General features: G+C 41.9%; 1 protein-coding gene across 5 annotated transcripts in view; it reads left to right on the top strand.

Annotated features, from left to right (window-relative positions):
* Positions 1-19,996, top strand: part of FBXW11 (F-box and WD repeat domain containing 11) — a 70,963-nt gene extending 50,967 nt beyond the window's left edge. For all 5 annotated transcript variants that reach the window (XM_032196736.1, XM_032196732.1, XM_032196737.1 and 2 more), the window contains 8 exons: positions 8,391-8,528; positions 9,147-9,265; positions 10,298-10,547; positions 11,715-11,833; positions 12,590-12,700; positions 13,736-13,814; positions 15,350-15,538; positions 19,051-19,996. In XM_032196736.1, coding sequence (XP_032052627.1) covers positions 8,391-8,528; positions 9,147-9,265; positions 10,298-10,547; positions 11,715-11,833; positions 12,590-12,700; positions 13,736-13,814; positions 15,350-15,511 — 978 coding nt within the window. In that variant the 3' untranslated portion in view covers positions 15,512-15,538; positions 19,051-19,996. The remainder of the gene's footprint in view (positions 1-8,390; positions 8,529-9,146; positions 9,266-10,297; positions 10,548-11,714; positions 11,834-12,589; positions 12,701-13,735; positions 13,815-15,349; positions 15,539-19,050) is intronic.
* Positions 19,997-20,398: the final 402 nt, after the last annotated feature.

Genomic DNA, 20,398 nt, shown 5'->3' with positions numbered 1-20,398 from the left:
GCAGGCAACCTATTTCCCACCCCTGGTTCTTCAGAATGGCTCAGCTGGAGGGGGAAGGCAGGAGGACGAGGGTGTTGTGCCATGTCAACGTTTTCCCTGCTTAAATGCTGCTTTCAGGCTTTGTGAAATACTGCTGTTACGCAGGCTTCCAACCCGGAGTGGGGTTGGTGTTTTTGCTTATAGCCAAGGGTCCGATAATTCATCTGCTTCCAAAAGAATATTAGAATTTTTCTTATAAATCACCCTTTAAAGCACTTTTCACAAATTGCTTCCCTAAAGGACTGTCAAAAAGAAGCTTTTAACATTGTTTAAGAAAGTAGATGGTGGGTAACAATAGCAACAAAACTGAACTGTAGGATTTGGAGCACTTCCTAACTTTTCCTCTGCTTTTTTAAGCCTGAAATTACAGTTTCCCTCAGTTTCATCCCTTTCCCCCTTCCTTCATCTTTCAAAGCAGTGTGCAGAAGCTCTTAAACGAAACTTTCATCTTAGCAGTGATGAAGAATTTTCTATCTCTGAATAGCAAAATGTTTTTTCTTCAAATATTTGCCTGGATCTGGAGTAGGATCTTCCTGTTTCTGTCCGAGGGTCAGAGTTTAGGGAGCTAGTGATGAGCCAAGGATGCAGACACTCTATCCCTCTACCAAGGCTACCATATTAGCATTGTATATGATTATGGTAGTGTTTCTATAAGAAACTCATCTTGTATCTGAAAGAGGTGATTTTATTTTCTCAATACAGTAAAGCCTATTTGATGTACCTGAAAATCTTGTCATTCGGGATGTGTCCCGTGGAGGACAAAGATTAACCAAGTGCTGCTGGACTGCTTCTCGCGCTGAGTTCCTCCTTTCCAGCAGCTGGTGCTGAATGGGGTTGTGTGGGTAGAGATGAGCTCCAAGGGGAACGTCCTCTATTCTTTCATTGATTGACAGAATTTGCGAAGTAATCCAAAAACCGAATTAACAATTGGAAGGAAAATTGAGGAATGATCAAATTTGCTATTTATTTCTTTCCCTGGAGGCTCTATTTGCGTTTTGGGTCAAAAGTCCATGCAACCACAAAGCGGTGTGAACTGCAAGGTAGCCCAGGCTCTGATTTGGCACAGGGAGGTTCCCCAGCCTCTCTGAACGTTTGTTAGTGCCAGTATCTGTTTATTTTGTGCCAAGCACATTTAGGAACATAATGTCACTTCTGAAATCATTGGATTTGAAAATAAGAGGACACTTAGAGATCTGAAAACGAGTTCTTGGAAAGAAGTAGCTACTCTCCACCTCCACTGCGAAGCCAAATATTTAATTAGGTTTCATTTCACGAGAGGTGGTCCAGTAATTTTAAATGTCTCCAAGTTAGATGTTGAATTGCCAACCTCCTTTGGGAGTCTTTTTTTTTCTTAATGGAAAGCCTGATTTGGGGCTTATCAAAAAAAAAAAAAAAAAAAAATCTGTTTGTGAGACTTGTTTATAGAGAGAATTTTTTGCTGCGGGGTGTCCTGCGGCTGGGGGCAGTCCCGAAGCGCGGCGGCGAAGGTCAGCAGCTTGAAGTGGATTGTGTTAATCGGCAGCGTGCCAGCATGGGAAGCTCAATACTGCCGCTTCCAGAACCCCAAGTCCCTGGATTTTTTCCATATTATTTGTGAAGTATGGCCAACTACTCAGTTTTCCCTGCAGAATGAGCACAAGTATCTATTTCTTGGGATGAGCAGAGACTATTTCATAAACGTTGCCCTTATCTTCAAGCACATGGCAAGTGCCTCGCCTTGCTTCCATGGGGGCTTAGGTCCACCTAATAAAGAGAAAGTTAAAATGGGGTTTTGCTGAAGGCTTCAGGGAAGCTTGGTTTCAGGCAGTGAAATAAACAGCGTGTGTTCTTCCGCATTTTGAGAAAGTTGAGGTTTGAGAACTAGAACTGAAACTTTAAAGTCTTGGGGAAAAATTGGAAAGGGAACGAAGCTGTCACCTCAATGCTAATGGCGAGAGGTCTCTGTCAGTGCTCCGGTGTACTCCTGAGGAAAGAGGTTTGTTAAGGATTACAGTAATTACAGTGCTGGAGAAATCTTACATGAGTGTGTGGGGGGCATCTGGTCAGCAATATACACCTAGATGTTTTTCAGCCAGCCCCTGAAGTCTGCTCCACAGCTACTTCCAGAGTCACATCTTAAGATGTTTCCGAACACAAGGGTCAGGTGTTTATTCCCTCCCTGGGGAACAAAACATCCGTACTGATCGGATCAGAGGTGCTCTCACGCTGCATCCCATCTCTCGACAGCCTCCGGTAATGGATGCGTGGGGCAGAGCGCTGGGAGGGGACACAACTGCACATCTTCAGCCTCTTGTTCGCTGCCTCTACAGCCCCTCCTGCTGCTCCCAACAAATCAGTACTGGTGCCAGCCTGGGCATTAAGACAGTCCCAACGCTGAACTCTTCTTTAGGTCTGAAACTTCAGTTTGTCTGCCTTTTTTTTTTTTTTTCACCTGATCTGTCTCAGCTGTCTGGTGTGTAGCACCATTTTGCCTCTCAGAGCACACTCTAAATTATGCTGTCAGCTTTTTCCCAGGGTGATTTCCTATGGCCCTTCTGTGTGAGTGGCCTTTATGCAGTTTCTGCAGGTCTTCCTCTGTAAGAAATGAGCATATTCCACTGTTCAGATTTCTCTCACTCAGGATCATAAATTTCATCTGTTCATTTTTGAATGGGGCTTTAAAAAGGGTTCTGCAAAGCTGCAGTAGGCTCAGGAGTAGTTTTACTTGGTGGACCTACAGGCAGCTTTATACACATTGGATCAGTCGCACGCAGAGAGAGGCAGCACTTCATCAATTTGTATTGTTCACATTTGGATCTTATCTGAGCAGCTGTAAATGATGGGAACTTAATTTTTGGATCTTTAATTCTGCCAGAAAATCATGCTTTAATTGTAAGACTTGCTAGGAAAAGCTTCCCATTCCTTTTTTCTCTAGAGTTATTTAGATTTTTGGACGACACTGTTTATGGCTCTTCTTCTGGTCTTGGAGTTCATACTAAAAGTGATGTTTTACCCCAAACTGATTTGAAAGCCTGTGTAATATTGGACTTGGACTGGCTCTCGGTAGTACACTCCTAGCTTTTTGGCCTTGCTTTAATTTCAGACTGTTCTTCGCAGTGTAACAATATAGCCTGAGTATCCTGTGATTTCTATAAATCAAGCCAGAAACCCACTTTTCAGTTACTGGAAGTTTTTTTTTTTTTTTTTTTTTTTTTTTTTTTTGGTGAAAATGGGTTTTGCTTGTACTAAACACATGTACCCCAAACTTTAATTAACAATAATACAAATACTCGAGTACGGTATGTGTTAATCAAGCCCCGCTTCTCTAATTGTTAGTCTTGCTTCTGCGACTCTTCATGAAGATGGCTTGTTCTTGGCTTCTCAGGTAAATACCCAAACCTGGCTACCGTTGTTTCCTAAAGAGTCTTTGTTCAGGTTTGCTTTCTTGCTTTGTTTACTCTGTCACTGTTTATTGCATCTTCCCATGTAGCACGGCAACAGTTCCTTCCATGCAATTCTCTGCATTCTTTTAGACTTACATTCAGCTTTGATTGGGGATAATCTCTAAAATATGAAGAGTTGTTGGTCATAGAGGAAATTCTTTGAGTGAGCAGTAGTGTCTGCATTTTCAGCATCAGTAGTATATAAATTTTCAACTTAGGCACTGAACGGTTCTCATCGGAGAGACCGAGTGTCGTGCCGCTCCCAGTTTTATGGCTGCTGCCTTTGACACTTCAAAGCATTACGAGAATAAAATGCAAATTAGTCACTTCTGGTGCTGTTCTTCTCAGTCCCGTAGTGCATCGTGAGTCACGTTATTTCAGCTTTCTTACTGAAAAGGGTAAGAGAACGAATAGGGCAACAATAAACATAATGGTGAAGTAGGACAGCAAGTCACAGGATGCAGCAGGGAAGGGTTTGCAGCTCTTGGCCTCGTCTCTTCTAACAGCCGTGCCAGTTCATGTTCAAGATGTTAGTTTTATGTCCTGCTGCTTGCTTCCAAAGAAAGGTTTACTGGCTCAGGTGCCAGTGGGCATTGATGTCTTCGTGCCTGTGTAATTAACTGTGCTGTGCCTGCAGCCAGGCTCTTCAGCTCCTCTGCTGAGGTGGCAGCTCCATGGAGCTCTCTGACCACATCACCTGGTTCATCGCCTCGGCTCTGTGCAGCTCTCAGGAGGAGCTCTGTGAAGGGGATGGGTACAGGGCGAGTACTTTGGCTGCCTTGTTGCTTTGGCAGGGGGATGTCATTGGTGCTGATCCAGCTCTTGGGCTGCTTCAGGTTTTTTTTTTATCTGTCTCTGCAGCTCCGTGCCCAACACTGGCACTCTGCTTCTTACCAGGGGTTTTTGGAAGTGATTAACATACAGGGAAGATGGTAATGGTGTTTACTCGCAGGGTTTTTATCCCTCCACAAACTGTTGCGGAAGGAGGCTTTGCTATTGACACACTTTGTTACTGTGAGGCAGTCATCCTGCTGCGGTCAGAAACCTCGTGCTTAGGCTGCTGTGGTAAGGACAGGACAGCCACTGCCCTGCAGACTGCTCTGGAAGACCAGCTTAAGCCTTCTTGGGAGTCTGCATCACGTAGTCCCTCTTCTTATGGCTGTTACAGAGGCAGAGAAGTTCTTTGGCCTTCCCTGTCTCACAGCAGCTTGGAAACCCAACAGTGAAGTCTAGATTCTCCCTGGGATCTTGGGGAATCAGTACTCTTCTTCAGAAATTTTGTGCTTTTTCTTTCCTAATGGTTGGAGCATCTTCAGAGGATCCAGAAGGGGAAACACCTCAAAGATGCAAGGAGCCTGGTGCCACGGCCAATCCTTCCTTTTCTTTGCCTGCCAAACCCTCTTAACTTCATAAGGAATGAAATAGTAAGGCCTCTTCGCCCTGGTGACACGAGATCATCCCTTAAATGCTGTGAAGAACAAGAGTTTTGGGACTAACTGCACTTGTAAATGCCTCATGCCTGAGGAGAATCTGTTTATAGTACAAATGTGAGGGTTCCTCTTTCTGTCCCTTGTATTTTGAAAGCTGTGTTCTGAGGGAACAGCCTCCTTGTGTTTTGGGATAAAGATGAGCCCACTCTGCAGTAACATTCACAAGGATAAAAACTCAAGGAACTGAACACAGTGTACGCTGTAAAATGGGGAAAAAAACCTGCTCTTAGATTATTCTTAACACCCAGGGTACAGGAAATATTCCAACTGTTAGTTCAGACGGATTGCATCTCTTACTGTGTGTGCATCCTCGTACCAGCGAATTTACCTTGGCATAGCCCGGAGTTGGCGATGCCTCCGCGTTTTGGGCTACTCTGCGTGGTTTTCTCTAAATGCCTTTTTTTATCCAGCTACCCATTTTTGCAGCTGCCAAATGGCTCCCCTGCTGGGGCAGATGCTTTGGCTTCACGTTTGTTCTTTATCCCTTGTATGTCCACATTTTGGTGTGGGTGTACAGCGCCTGTTGGCTACTCCGCTGAGCGTCTGAAGCGAGAGCAGCTTCTGTGCCTGTGAGCTGCGGGGCTGTGCTCTGCCCCATCCTCCTCCTAGCTGGGAAACCCACGGTTAGAGGCTGTGAACTTGGAGGCTTTGAGGATCTGTAGGAAATGCAGCTTCTGTTAGTGCTCGGTTTGGTACCCGAAGTGCGCAAATAAACTGCCTCTTCCATTGACTCCGTGCTGCTTATAGCAGCCCATAAAAGCAGCGCGTTCCTCCTCTCCCTTGTCCACGCACGCGTACCTACTCGCTGTGTGCAGAGCGTATTAAGATATCTCCTGGAAGGAGGTTGCAGATGAAAACTTTTACTAACTGTGCTATTCAGTAACAACCAGAAATTTCCTATAGCGAGCAGCTTTTATGTGGTTGCCAGTATTGTATTAAACATGTTCCTTTTTAGAGGGTCCTCCAGGTTGCCCACCCACTCAGCCGTATTTAGTCATCTAAAATAATGTTATTTCTCTATACGTACACATCTGTTTTCACTCTATTGCCAATTTAAATGCTGCTGTATATTCTCTGTGTATTGTGGCTACTTTCCCAGCACATTGAAAATTTACGCAGTGTAAGGGGATTTTACAAGTTCTCAAAAAACATCAAGTATTTTCCCACAGTAGCCACACTATATAATGTCCAAATGAAATGACATCTACTCGCAGAATTAAAATGTGCACCTGCATATGACTTACTGCTTTACAGTGCCTTCACATACATGTAAATAATACCTCAGTTTCTTTTATTTGAGGCCAGCATTTTCTTAGGGTAAGCTGATTATGGAGCTTCCTATAGTGTGCTCCTAAGAGCTAAGCCAGCTAGTGTCCTGAAATGTTTGGTCAGCATACTTCTACTGACTGCTGTTCTCTTTAAAAACCTCTAAATAAAAAAAAAAAAAGAATACTGATTTGTGGCGTACTTAATGTATTCTGTAGCTATGGGTAATTGCTGTCACAGGACCCTGAGGCGTGAAGGCGCTCGGATGGTGTTTGGGCGCTCGGCAGCTGGAGTAATCCAGCGCCTGGTATGTAAAAGTGCGAATTGCAGCCCTTCCAAGAATGGGGCTTTGGGGAAACTCTCCCTCAGACGACTTCTCAGAACTGAGTGTCGGAACATAGATGGTTTCTGAAGCTGTTTAAATTGGCTGACTTGCATCTGTGATGCTCTGTCTCCGGTGTCTTCGGTGTTAGCATTGCATTTGTAAATACCTCGCCTTCAGGTTTCTAATTATATTGGTTTGTGCTGTTGCTGTCTTAAATTCGCTGCTGTTTCCAAGGGTAGGCTGTCAGCTCTGTAACAGCAAAGGAGTTAATGAGCTGCAGCTCTGCCCTCTGAGCACAGATGACAAATCTGCAGATAAAACTTGAGGCCTTCCTCCTTGGACCCTTCATCCCACGCCGAGCGAGCAGCACAACCGGCAGTCTGCTGCCTTCAGAGCAGAAGTCCGGGGCTGAGCCAGTGCAGTGCCAGGTCTGAAGAGCTTAAGCCCAGTTCAGTCTGATGACCAGCTGGCCACTAAAAGCTGATCCCAAACGGAAAGATGACTTTCTATCTTAATTAGTTTTCCCACCAAATTGGAAAAGAATGAGAAGGGATGAATAACTTGTCAGCGTGCTCTTCCAGAAGTCTCTTAGTTCTTATAATGTAGACAAATTCCCTTGGCACATCAGGTTTGTGTTATGATTGTGTATAATTGTCTCCAAGTTGCACAAAGGGAGATAATTGAAGGAGCAAACACATGGAAAACAGTGATAGGCTGTTTTCCCCTCAAACAGGCATGTTTTCCTAGAACTGGGAGGTCACACTTGCACTGTACTTTTGCCTTTAATTATCTTTTTAGTTGTTTTCCAATCCTGGAGAGGAGAGAGAGAACTGCATGGAACAGCAGAGGTGCCTGGCATTGCTTTTATAGTTAGGATTTGATTGTAAATGTGCTTTTCCAAACAAACTGACAGTTGAGCAGCTTCACCCCGGGTTTCTGTGCAGTACTGGGGTGGCGCCAGGGAAACAGTCAAATCCGTGGTGTGTTCGGGTGCCTGTACTGGAAGGTGGGAGGCATCCCAGCCACGCTGCGTACTGCGGGTGTTGTCCCAGAGTTCTGTGCATCGATTCTCTTACAGTGCTTGTTTCAGGCTTTCTAACCAAAATCCCATGTTTCTTAAAATCTCACATTTGTTTGAAACCAACATTGGTCTTCACACAAGTAGTACAGCAGAAGAAAAGGTGGAAATATTCTGGTTCTGCTATGAAATAGTTTGTCTCCTCTGAAGGTGTCAGGTCTCTTACCTTAAAAATGTATTTCAGAATAAAAATGTTGAGAATTACACTTAAATTTTAAGTTGGGGGGGATTTAAAAAAAAAACTAAAGGTGTTTTGTTTTTGTTTTTGTTATTCTTCAGATGGTTTAATTTTTATAGCCCCGGTTAGTTTTATTTTTTTTCAGGCTTTAAGGTGCTTAGTAGCAGCTTTCGTGTCTCAAAATCCCTAGGATGCATAAAAACAGCTACCAGGTGAAATGGCTGGGTAGGGGAAGGGATGGGACACTACAAGAACTCTGCAGACAACGTCCGTGTGGGCCTCTGTGTTGCTCTGGTGATGCTGAGCATGGTGTCATACACGTTCCCAGTTTGGTCTTTGCTGCTGTCAGATGGTGGTGGTGTCAATACAGGGGGAAACTGAATTCCAAGTAGCTCTTGTCATGAGAAAATAAAGTTGTAATTCATTGTTTTGTGTATTTTTGTGGGTGGAGGGAAGGAAACATTTAAGTCTTTAGGCTTTAAATTTAAGGGTGGGCTTTGTAACAGTGGGAAGCAGTGCTGGGCGTTTTGGAGTGATCGTGCTCAAGCACGCAGCCTCGTGCCTAACTGCTGCTCATCTCCCCTCTTGTCAGACTATAGAATCGAACTGGCGATGTGGGCGACATAATCTGCAAAGGATTCAGTGCCGCTCCGAAAACAGCAAAGGTGTCTACTGTTTACAGTACGATGATGAAAAGATAATCAGTGGCCTACGAGATAACTCCATTAAGGTAAACACTGGGTAAATCTGCTTTGGAGGGACAGCTGTTGGCGTTTCCTTGATGTCTCTCGTCTCTTCTTGGGGTAGCGTTTATCTGTGCAGGGTTTATGAGATGGGATGTCCTCTGTAGCCCTGCAAAGTTTTCACCTGCGTTTTGCTCTAGGAACTTTGCAGACTGCCACTCAGGAAATCAACACTGCTGGCTACAAAGAAATGCATGCACTGACTCTGAACAAGCAGAGAAACGCTTGTTCAGGATGTGATATCAGAGTTCATGTACACAAATGAAGGCGGTGTACTGCCTACTGTCCTTAGCCGTGTCTTTCTTCCTTGCTAATACGTAGCTTTCATGCAAATAGGCTGCTTTCATGCTAATATTCCCTGAGTGCCATGGCATTTCTTTTTGCAAACCAGGCTTTTATCTTTTCATTATCATTGTTTATCTCACTGTTCTGTCAAAAACTTGCATCAAAGAGACTTCAAGTTAAAAGGGAGGACAGGACAGACCCTCTATTTGGACAGGCACTCTCTGGTTTTCTTCCTCCCTTTTCAGCAGCAGCAGTGCTTAAATTTCCTGAATCCATGTTCTGGATCTTGATAAGTCATTTATACTTCTTATCTTCCACAGATTTGGGACAAGACAAGCTTGGAATGTTTGAAAGTATTAACAGGACATACTGGCTCAGTTCTTTGTCTGCAGTATGATGAAAGAGTCATTGTAACTGGATCTTCAGATTCTACAGTCAGGTGAGTGTTAAGTTTTTGAAAAAAAAAAATAAAAATAAAAATTGAGTATTAGGACTGGAAACACTTGAAATAATCTCCAAATGTCAGAATCCCTAATATAAATACGATACAATTATCCCCAAAATAAGTAATTTGCACTTTGCAAAGCATCACATTCAGCACTTTTTTTTTCCAAATTTGTCTCGTGCTTTTTAGTGTTATGCATTTTGAAAGACTGTGACCTGTAGGACTCAATGTGAAGTGGAATGGCTGATGGGCCAACTATGTGGTGATTCCTCCTTTAGGGTTTCTCATGTCACCTGACATAGCTTAGTTATGACTTCATGGAAGGAAACTTGGTGTATATGGAGTGCTCATCTGACAGTGATTTTGATGGGTTTAAATTCTTGCAATGAATTCACTGGTCAGATGATGTCCAATACACATATGCTCAGGTACAGTTCATTGGAAGAACATTGTGTCTTTCTTGGTGTCTTGTATCAGTGTTACCAGTGGCAATCTATAAAACTTAAGAACTGATGGTAGCAGCCTTCAGTTACTGTAAAATCAGTAGTGATTTTTGCTTGATGTAAGCTAGTAGGTAGCCCTGGAGGGTGCTACCTTCCAGTTGCTACTGGTAAGTGCTAACTGGATGAATGGCATAAAACTGAAAAAAACACATTGGGTAGTATTTCTTCTGTTTTTTTTTTTTTTTTTTTTTTTTTTTTTTTTAATAATTTATAGATCATATATGTTCTAATCATACTAGAAGGAGGTGTAGAGTTGTCCTTATTGTTATGCAGCCCTTCCTCTTACCAGTGGTCCCAGCTTAGGCTTTTCCTGGCTTAACTGCTCACTGCTGTTAATTATCGCTTGTGACTCTTAAGAAGTGAACTCAGATACTTCCCCAGTTCCTGTCTTCCTGCCCTTCCAAAGAGGAGTTAAGTAGCCGGAGAGCTCCATGTTAGAGATGGTTGCAGAGCTTTGTGTTTGCACTACATACTGCACGTAGTCACCTTCCTCCATTTGGCATAAAATTCTTTTGTTTTACAGAGTTTGGGATGTAAATACAGGTGAAGTTCTGAACACGCTGATTCATCACAATGAAGCAGTGCTTCATTTGAGGTTCAGTAACGGCTTAATGGTGACGTGCTCGAAGGACAGATCCATTGCTGTCTGGGATATGGCATCGCCTACTGACATCACCCTGCGCCGTGTCTTAGTTGGCCATCGTGCTGCTGTTAACGTGGTAGACTTTGACGACAAGTACATTGTGTCAGCGTCAGGTGACAGGACCATTAAAGTAAGTTGGCAGAGCTCTCATCTAGGTCTGAATGTCTACCAAGCCAGAAAAGCTTGAGTGTTGCAATCTAAACTCGAATAGCTGAGGTTTTCATAAAGTTCTGTGCCTTTTTCTTTACCGTTCAGCTAGCTGCTTCCTTGTACTAGCTGCTAATGTCTGTATGCACATAACTAGGCTCGTAACATTTTTGTGGCTTCTGTTGTACAATTGCAAGAAAGTAAAGCCTGCTCACTGTTTGAACTCCAGTCTTTAGATCGGTTTGTTTGTTAAATGTGGCACATTTTGTGCCTTTTTCCAAACAGTATTTTTTATTTCAATTGGCAGTCCTGTTCCAGACGTGAAATTTATCAGCAGTTGCCTTTCCACACCACACCTTCCCAGCAGCTAAACCAAATTTTGCCATGTTTGAAGAATTAAAGTGCTGTATTTGAAGACTCTTACATACCAGAAGATTTGAGTTACCCGAAGTGTATTAATATAATCAAGGCGTTTCCCCATTCCCTCTCTAGAACCAGAGCTACCCTAGATTGTGCCAAAAAGCTCTTGGCAGTTTCATGCCCAAATATCTGCCAAAGATCCTGCTGCACTCTGTTGGAAAATGAGCCACTTTATTTACATGGATACTTTAGATTAGAACTTCAATTACATTTCACCAGCAACGGGCAAAGTTGGTCAAATAATTTAATCTTAAAGAAGCAGCAGCCACCAAACTTTTACAGGCTACAGCTTTGGTCTTCTCTTAGAAGTAGATTGCTAGAAATTTCTTAGGTAAAAAATAGGGGTTATTTTTGTGTATGGATGGGGTAACTTCCACTTGTAGAAATGATTGCTAACTTACCAAGTGATTCAAGTGTCAAGTTCTCGAAATTGTTGGAGCAATATCTACCATTTCAGAATGTTTTGTTTATCACCCTCCCTCTGTTTCCCCTAACACCCCCCAATCTTTCTCATTGACTCGATGTGCAGTAGGACAGCAGTGCTGCTGGCTCTTGTCATTGCTAGGCCCCATAGTGCCAGTCTTCCTTTAACACCCCATAAGCAAGTTTTCATTCTGCTGTCCAGCAAAGGTCAGCCTCAAACTTCTGAGTTCGTAACGGCTTCTGTTGAAAGCAAAAAGCCTTTCTTTGAGCATAATTCTCAGAGGAATGTTTGTCTCACATTTCACAGGTCTGGAGCACAAGTACGTGTGAGTTTGTTCGTACTCTAAATGGGCACAAGCGTGGCATTGCATGCCTGCAGTACAGGGATCGACTAGTTGTCAGTGGATCTTCTGACAATACCATTAGGTAGGTGCCAACAAGCTGTTCTCCATGTGTAACAGAGCATGTTTGTACGTGATAACAGGATTCCTCACCACCACCACCTTTGCTGCTGCCCTACCTGTGCAAAAGCATCTTTGGTAGGGCTGGCCGTTAGGGCAGATGATGTGTAACTGATACTTAATTCAGTGAGAGAGTAAACATATCACATCCTCATGAAAAAGTGAGACTGTGAGGTTCAGACAAAGGTAAGCAAAACTGTCTATTCCTGTAGTTCGTCATCTTGTTTCCTGATTGGAGAGATGAGCAAGATATTGGTCACTGGTTCTCTTAGTTACTTTCGGAACCTCTAGTAACCAGTGATTTATGCAGAATAGAAAAAAAGTATTATGATTTCCTAAAATTATTTAGCAAGTATGCAACACTTAGAATAATAGAACCATTAAGGTTGGAGAAGACCTCCAAGATCATCTGGTCCAACTGTCATGTTGTCCCCTCCCCTGCCAATATCACCCACTAAATCATGTCAATATAAAAATTAATTGCATGTAATTTTGAATGAGTAGGTTATTTTTGATACACTCCAGCTGCAACACAAATTTCTCTCTGAATTGCATGAAAGGGACATCTAGTTCTACCAGCTGCCTTTTTTTTTTTCTTTTTTTAGCAAATTATGATATTTTCCCCAGAAAACCATTTGATAGCATGCTTAAATTGCTGCATGTAAGTCCTAAGGAGCGATACTGAACCCGAAGCACTCACTTTTTCTTCTGTTTTCTTAAGGCTATGGGACATTGAATGTGGTGCCTGTTTAAGAGTGTTAGAAGGCCACGAAGAACTGGTTCGATGCATCAGGTTCGACAACAAGAGAATTGTTAGTGGAGCCTATGATGGGTACGTTTTTGAAAGCAATTTCAAAAGGTTTTGCTTTAACAAAGCATCTTCTGAAAGCCTCCGGGTCTTGTGTGCAAAATAAGGGTTCTCTTCTGACTTGAGTGATGGATCAATATTTAACTGAGTGGCTTCACCTCAAGCATTTCAGCACAGCAGGCTGCAGTTTTAAGTAGACAAACTGCTTTTCTGGCACTCTTCTGTGCACACCAAAATTGTTTTATCACTCAAGTTTGACTTTTCACAGAAAACAAACTTTTATTTGGCCGAAGTGACCACTAGTCTAAAAAAGTATGCATTCTTTTGTCTCTTCTCTCAGGAATTGCTCCTTGCCCGGTCCATGCACTCAGAGTACTTTAGGTGTTCTTTTTTTTCTTCTTTCTGTTAGTTTATTTTAAGACAAAATCTTTATTGAAGGAGTAAACATACCTTGTAGGGCTCTCAGAACTCTTCAGTTGCTCTTTCTGGTAAGTTGAAGGTAGGAGTCCCCACCATGAGCACTTCTTGCAAGACAGAAGTGTTTTCACTGCTGATTAGATTCAGGCCAACTTACATCTGTGTCCAAATTCTCCAGTTCTTTCTCTGTCCAATTTGTACTTCAAGTGAACAGTACATCTGTTAAAAACAATTCTTGAACTGTTTGTCTCTAGCCTTTTATTTGTGTTTGTTGTGCCACTGGGGTTGGCAGTCTCAGCCTAATTCCTGTTGGATCTTTGCAATTCATCAGTAGTGCTGTGGGCTTTTGACTTGCTCTGCAGTTCTGAAATGGGTTGTGTATATAAAAATAGTTAATTTGTCTTTAATGTAAACAACCCACTTGGTCCATCACAAAGGCATCGTTGTATTTGCTGCTAAAAAGTACAAACCTTATTTGTGTTTTGTGAGATTCAGCAGTAGTATTTAATAAATGAGAACATTTTGCTTGATGTTGATAAATTAGCTGAAGGGAAAATCTGGAGTTCTTATCATTGCTTTTAGATGTTTTTTCTATGTTTATACTTGAAAACATGATTATAACCTTCTTATTTTACTTTATAGCAAAATTAAAGTTTGGGACTTGCAAGCTGCTCTTGACCCTCGTGCCCCAGCAAGTACATTATGCTTGCGTACATTAGTGGTATGTAAAATTAATTAATTTGGAGTTATCTGAAATCTCTTATTTGAGAGTGAGAGGTGTGTTATTCCCTTGTAGTGGGATAGGTGAGAAACTCAGGATGTACTCTGTAAAGCCTAGTCTGTTTCTTATGCTAAGAATAAAGAAAAATGTATTTATCACGATATTCTGAATTACTTGGATCAAAGCTTAAATGAAAAAGTTAAGGTTTTCTAGTTTTACTTTCTCAAATACTCCAAAAATAAATCATCCTGACAGTGTGTCGGATCATTCTAGTTATTGGTATGGTTCCCTAATGTCATTGTAATGGTGGCTTTGAATTTCCCCTTATTAAGGGAGAGGGTGGGGGGAGGAATTCTGTGAGCCTTTCCCAAACAGCTTGGAAGGAAGAGATGTATTAAGAGAAAGGGGGATGAGTTGAAAGGCTTGCCACAGGAACTGTAATCGTATCAGGGGACTACCAGAGTTAAGGCTGTTGCTTAAGCTGTATTTTTCCTTTTAATAAAGGTTTTGATTTATGATAGACTTAAATATAGATATTGGGGTAGTGACTTCATTGTTCTTTTCACTGAAATGTGCATGAAATTTTACTTCAGGAGTCAGTTTGACATTGTCCAAGCTAGTAGCGACCCAAAGTATGTGATGGTAACTGGAATATTTAGCTTGTGCTTGGCCTTTCCAACACCTGCAGAAGAGCTTACATTGCTAGAAATGCTTCTAATTTTTCCTCCTTTCAGTAGTCTTTGCATGGAGAGGAGATTTAACCATTCTTGTATTCCCTGTGAATGCAGTACGTTTAGTTTTTCAGTAACAAGTTGGTTCTTTCCCTTCAGTGAGCATACTGTAGCTCAGATTATAGTTTGGAGATGAATTTGACAGCTCCGCTTAGTTCTCTATTAAAGGTCGTGTAATCCTTTTAAATTGATTTAAAAATGGGTACACAGGTCAAAGAGGAGAACCTTTTCTGGGCCTCTTAGTGTCATTTTGAGCTTTTTTGAAAGAGCTGATGGAGCATGTACCCCTCCACCTCATTTTTATATGGCAGCAGTTGGACACGGTCTGTCTTTACTAGTAAGTGAGCCATAATGATCCTTTCAGCGACGTGTCCTAGATGAAGCTGTGATGTGGTGTGGTAGGGCTATGCAGAAATTGGGTTAGCAGCAGTGTTGAATGCAAGGTCTGATGTAAGAGAAGGAGCCCTGGTAGAGTGTCAGTGCCAGCCAACCTTGTAAATTGCTGCTTCTTGATTGATAGGCTGCTTTTGTCTTTAATAACCTCAGCATCTACAGCTGGCCCCTCTAGGGGAGATGCAGGGTTTTTACAAGCATTTGATTTGAAAGCTGTGTGTTTTGCTGAAAAAAAGCTTAAGTATGAAATCTGCTTTTCCTAAACTCAAGTGCAATTATAAATGAAGGGCTTCTTAACCAGTGCACAAGAATTTTAATACCCCATTCTGTGTCCAGATACATGTGTGAGTACAAGTGTAATGAAATGTTATCCTCTTCTTGGCCTGCTAACTGATTTCATGTTACTCACAGGAACATTCAGGACGTGTCTTTAGACTCCAGTTTGATGAATTTCAGATCATTAGTAGTTCTCATGACGATACGATTCTGATTTGGGATTTCTTAAATGTGCCACCCAGTGCCCAGAATGAGACTCGCTCTCCATCTAGAACATACACTTACATCTCCAGATAACAGTCTGCACTTTACTACCCTCAGAAGGTAAGTCTTTGTCTTTTCACATGTAACATATTCATAAAATTATCACACCATCTGCATGTTGGCCTACTCAAAACAACAAGCTGCTGTTTTCCTTAAGAAAATAAATTATGCCTTTATTATGCCCTTATGCCACTTGTGTTATCTAGCCTGTGGTCTTGCTTCAGCTTATAGAACTTGTCACGTCATGGTATCTTAGCTCCATGCCTTCTATAATCTCTCCTGTTGATAGCTGTGCGCTTAAGGTAAAACATGGAAAGCTATTATGCATTCACAGTGTTCTTGGAGATAGAGGGGAAACTTGGTATACTGCACAGGCATTCCGAGTACCCACTGAAATCAGGGTCATTTAGTGTTTTCGAAGCATCCTCTTCCCTGCTGAAATCTTTGTAACAAGCACTGTAACGTGTCTCTAGCAAACTGAAAATGTGTATGATCTTTGGACAAGTGCTCATCAGATACAAGCAGTTCTGTGATATGCACACGTGACAGGGAAAGCTTTCGGAACTAAAAAGGATGCGCTAGGCAACGTGGCAACTCAAAGCTGTCAAAAACGATGCCCGTGGACTTAACCTATTTTGTTTCCGTTTTTCTGCAATTCAGCATGCTTTAGTTCTCCAAGCACGGTGGGTAAAAGCTCTGCTGTAGATCTGTTTGTTAGAACAGTGGATTCTTTTCCTTATGTCATCTACATTGCTGCCAACAACTGCACTTTGTGCTATAAATAGCTGTGAATGCTGGGGCTTGGAAGCACACAAATTGCCTTACTAAAGCAGAGCAGTTGCCCCTTTCTCCAGTGCCCCGTCTTTGCCTGTGCTGATCCTGGATGCTTCCAAGGAAGTGGATACACCGCAGAGACAGGAATTAGGAGTAATGTTGCCTCAACAGGAAGGATTTATTTTATTTGAAGTATGTAATTAGTAGTTGGCTTAAACATTGTGGGAAAAGCTTTCCCTGTCTTCGTGTTAGCGTGGATTTTCATTATCTATCTGTGTTTATTCCTGCTGTGGCAATGAGTTCCTCAGATTTTTCCATTCCTTCTGTAGGATCTTTGGGCTAGGAAGTACCTTGCCTTGTGAAGACTTCAGTCTTCTTCGGGATGCAGGTTCTTAAAAGTTACTTTCCTTTCACCTGTAAGGATTCCTCAGGAAAGTGTTGACTGCTTCATTTTCCTTAAAATCAAAGGAAATGTGTATATCCAGCTCTCTTAGATCTTGAGTGAAGAACAGTTAAATCAGCTCTTGTTGCTCATACAAACTTGAATTCTGCCCTGTTCGAGTGTTAGGGAATCAGTTGTATTCCCTACACTGTTTCATGCGTATGTCCTTATGCTCCCTTTCTAAGTGAAACACTCAAAATCTGAGCATAGTTTTTAGTGTCCGAAGTTATTACAGTATTGAATAAAACATACCGAACAGTTCATTTAAGAGCTCCAAAGAAATTTTGACATCAAGAGCACTGCTGCAAGGGTAGTCTAATAAAAACTCACTATTCTTTATAAAAAGAATAAAAATTTCTTTATTCTGCGTGCAGTGGAAGGCCAACTGAAATCTGCATAAGGTACTGTGCTAAACTTACCTTTTGTGTCAGGTGGGGAAGTGGCTAAAAGATGCATTTTCCTGGGAGATAAATCCTGAAACCACCCAAACAGGCAGGTCCTCCAGCGCTGCTTATCTGTCACTTCCACTTCAGAACTGCGTTCAGTCCAGGGTGGCACACTTGTGGAAAGCTTGATGCTGTCACTGATGGTCATGTCCAGAGGGACTTTGTCCTAGTCTAAGACAGGGATGCTGCCATTGCCTTCTGTGCCACCTGGGTCACTACCTAGATGAACTTCTGTGTGCGAACTCCAGGGCTTGTTGAAGTTGGTTTTCCCTCTCTGTGGAAAGCCTTTTCTTTCAGAATATTTTTGCACGCATTCTCATGCATACAGAATAGTCCGTGTGAGAAGGTGACAATAGTTTTGGGCACAAACTTGATCCGTCTTCCAGTCCATTCTCTAGTGCCTTCTTCTGTTTGCTTGTAAGGTGGAGATTGGCGAATTCTTTTGTACAGGAAGCACAGTGCATTTGGCAGGTTTCTCTTATTAGCTTTGATTCATGGAAAAGCTATACATGGTGTGTCTTAAGCTCAAAAGAAATGAGGAGCTGAATAAAATGCATTTCAATTTGTTTGAACAGCAATATGCTGGTGTTCTTTCTTTCTTGCCATATGTGGCCCATAAGATCCACTGTCATGGAGATTTGTCGATGAAATATGAAGAACCCTTGGCAGTGTGCTCTTCCCTTCAAATTCTGCACACTTGACAGTTTTGAACGGCTTATGTCTGACTTGTCCCATGATGCAGAACTGGAAACATGCAGGCCTCCATATCCTGGGAACTGTCGGTGTTGGTAACGATGGTCCCTTAATAATTGTTTCCTATACAGGAGAGATGCTCTGATGTCACTTTATGACAGGTTTGTCTGAATTCAGAATCCACAAAACATAAATCTACATACAATTATGGTCAAACAGCTAATATTTCATTATGACATTTAATGAAACAGTTTTATACTCTTTCAAACATTATAGTCTTCTGAATTTTGAAACAGCCCTGTGCCCTTGCTTTTTTTTTTTTTTTTTTTTTTTTTTTACAAGGCTTGCAATGTTATGCCTCTTCAAAGCGGATCATTTTTGACAGTCCTGGCAGTTGGCTGCAAGAGTTTTATTGCTTTCTGTTGAATTCCTGTTGTTTATTGTAACATGATAAAAATTGTTACCATATGATAGTCTAATATTCTTATATTAAGCACTAGGCTGTAGGCTAGGGGGAAGGGAAGTCAAGGGGGAAGTGCCTAAAGATGTTTTAACTTTTCATGAGAATTTCTGTACCAGAGCAGGGTTACTTGCCGTAGTCCACAAAAGTGATTTTGGGAAAGTAGCAAGTAGAATTAAGTTCGGATTTAATTAGCTACGAATTCGGTCTCCAGGCTTGTAAGAATCACATGACTCGACAACGTAAGCAAAACGTAAAACTACTTGACTTTGTTGTTTTAAAATCCTGTACACGGGAAGAGCTGAAATTTGTATCAGTGCAAACCGTGCTCCCCTGCAGCATGGAGGAGAAGGCAGTCCAGCTGCTGGAGGCTGCAGTTTCAGTGAGGTGGGGGCACTGAGCACGGTTAGCGGCTGGCCCACCCGTGAGAACAGTGCCAACCTGAAGGGACCTCCCACTCAAGGACGTGGGCTGTTGAGAATCCTGCTCTTTGCAGAATGTGCTCTAAATTCAGTTAGGAGGGCAGTGTCCCGGGGAGGGGTCTGTCGTTGAGGGAAGTATTTGTAGCACAATGAGCTATGTAAAGGCCCCCTGAACGTGTCACGGTAAGTGGTGTGCTCCCTGCAGGTGTTTTGTTCCTGTAGTTTCAGCCTGGTGTACGAGTGGTGGTATGTGCCTAACCTTCTCCAGATGTCTCCAAATGTTGCTTTTGGACACTTGTGTTCTGCCACTTCAGCTTGTCTTTTGTCTTTTTCAGGGTTTCACAGTCTTGAACTACTGGATTTTGGCTACTACATGCCTGAAGATGTTGATCGACATCTAAAGTCAGAATTGGTTCTAGATGCTGTGTAGATGCAAAGCAGCACAAATCTATATCTAAATTTCTTAATCTTTCCTGCTCAGTGGTCGTCTTTGAATTTACTACAAATTCACTGACTTGGAGTAGATGAATTTCAGAAGCCTATCCTTCCCTGCAATGAGAAATCCAAAGCTTCACGTGTAAATTGTCCGTAGAACCTGAACTCAGATGGCTTGTTTTTCAGAAATAAATCAGAAGTCAAGAAAGGACTTGGCCTAATTTATATTGCTTTGCACTTTTGTCTGACTTTAAAGAAAAAAACATTCTCCAATGAAATTTGGGTGCCAAACACATACCCAGAATGTACAGAGCTTTGCTTTCAAAGTCACCATTGTCCTTTAGACTTTAATCTCATGACAGATTCAGAGCCTGTTTTGTTTGATAGGAGTGTACGTTGGACTCTTAGAAATATTTCTGAATTGCTCAGTAATATTTTTGGATTACAGTTTACTTGTTTCTGCACCAATAATTTCTTTTAAATTAAAAATTACCTGTAATTCAGGCTAGGTTATCTAAACTAGTTGTATAGCACTGTCGTTTCCTTTTAACTGTGCTCTGTACTACAGCCGTCCTATGCTTCCTAATGTTTGGTATAGTAAAACCTTTCCATGTGTGCTTGCCTCATTTCAAATACTGTATAAGCATGTAGATATAATGTACATAACCGTGTAACCTCCAGGTGCTAGGAGTCAGGATTTCCTGACACTACACACTAATACAAAATGTGGTAGCACTTGGCAGCAGGATGTTCTAACTACTGGCACTGTAGGGGTTAATATGAGTTACCTAGAAATTTTCTCTGCAAAAGGAGGTTTTCAGTATTCATTAGGATTTTTTTTTTAATGGGAACTACATATTTTAAAATGTAATTTCTAAACTTTTTAAAAATTAAAAAATGTTTAATTTATGTTCTGTATCTTAATTTTGTGCCGCAGTATTTACGGATGTCTTTCTTTTAACACCAGTAGGGTCTCACGACGGCCTGCTGATGTCCTTCTTTAGCATTAGTTGGTCTGCTCAATGGAGAAGGTGCCATGGGCCAAAGTTAAATTTATTTATGTTTGATTTGTGACGCTTCCTTACGGTGGAGTGGAGGTCCCTTCAGGTCAATGTTCTGATTACCATGCTAGTTCTCTTACCTGTGGCTATCAGCTGTAACCATATTGCAATGTCCTGGTCATGGTTTCTCTTTGTTAGCATGCTTTAATTTGGAAACCTCGGTAGTTTCTCACATTGTCATAGTCTC

This window comes from Aythya fuligula, chromosome 14 (assembly GCF_009819795.1).
Source record: "Aythya fuligula isolate bAytFul2 chromosome 14, bAytFul2.pri, whole genome shotgun sequence".
Lineage (NCBI taxonomy): Eukaryota > Metazoa > Chordata > Aves > Anseriformes > Anatidae > Aythya > Aythya fuligula.
The sequence above is the reverse complement of the archived record's forward strand: the minus strand, read 5'-3'. Positions and strand labels throughout refer to the sequence as shown.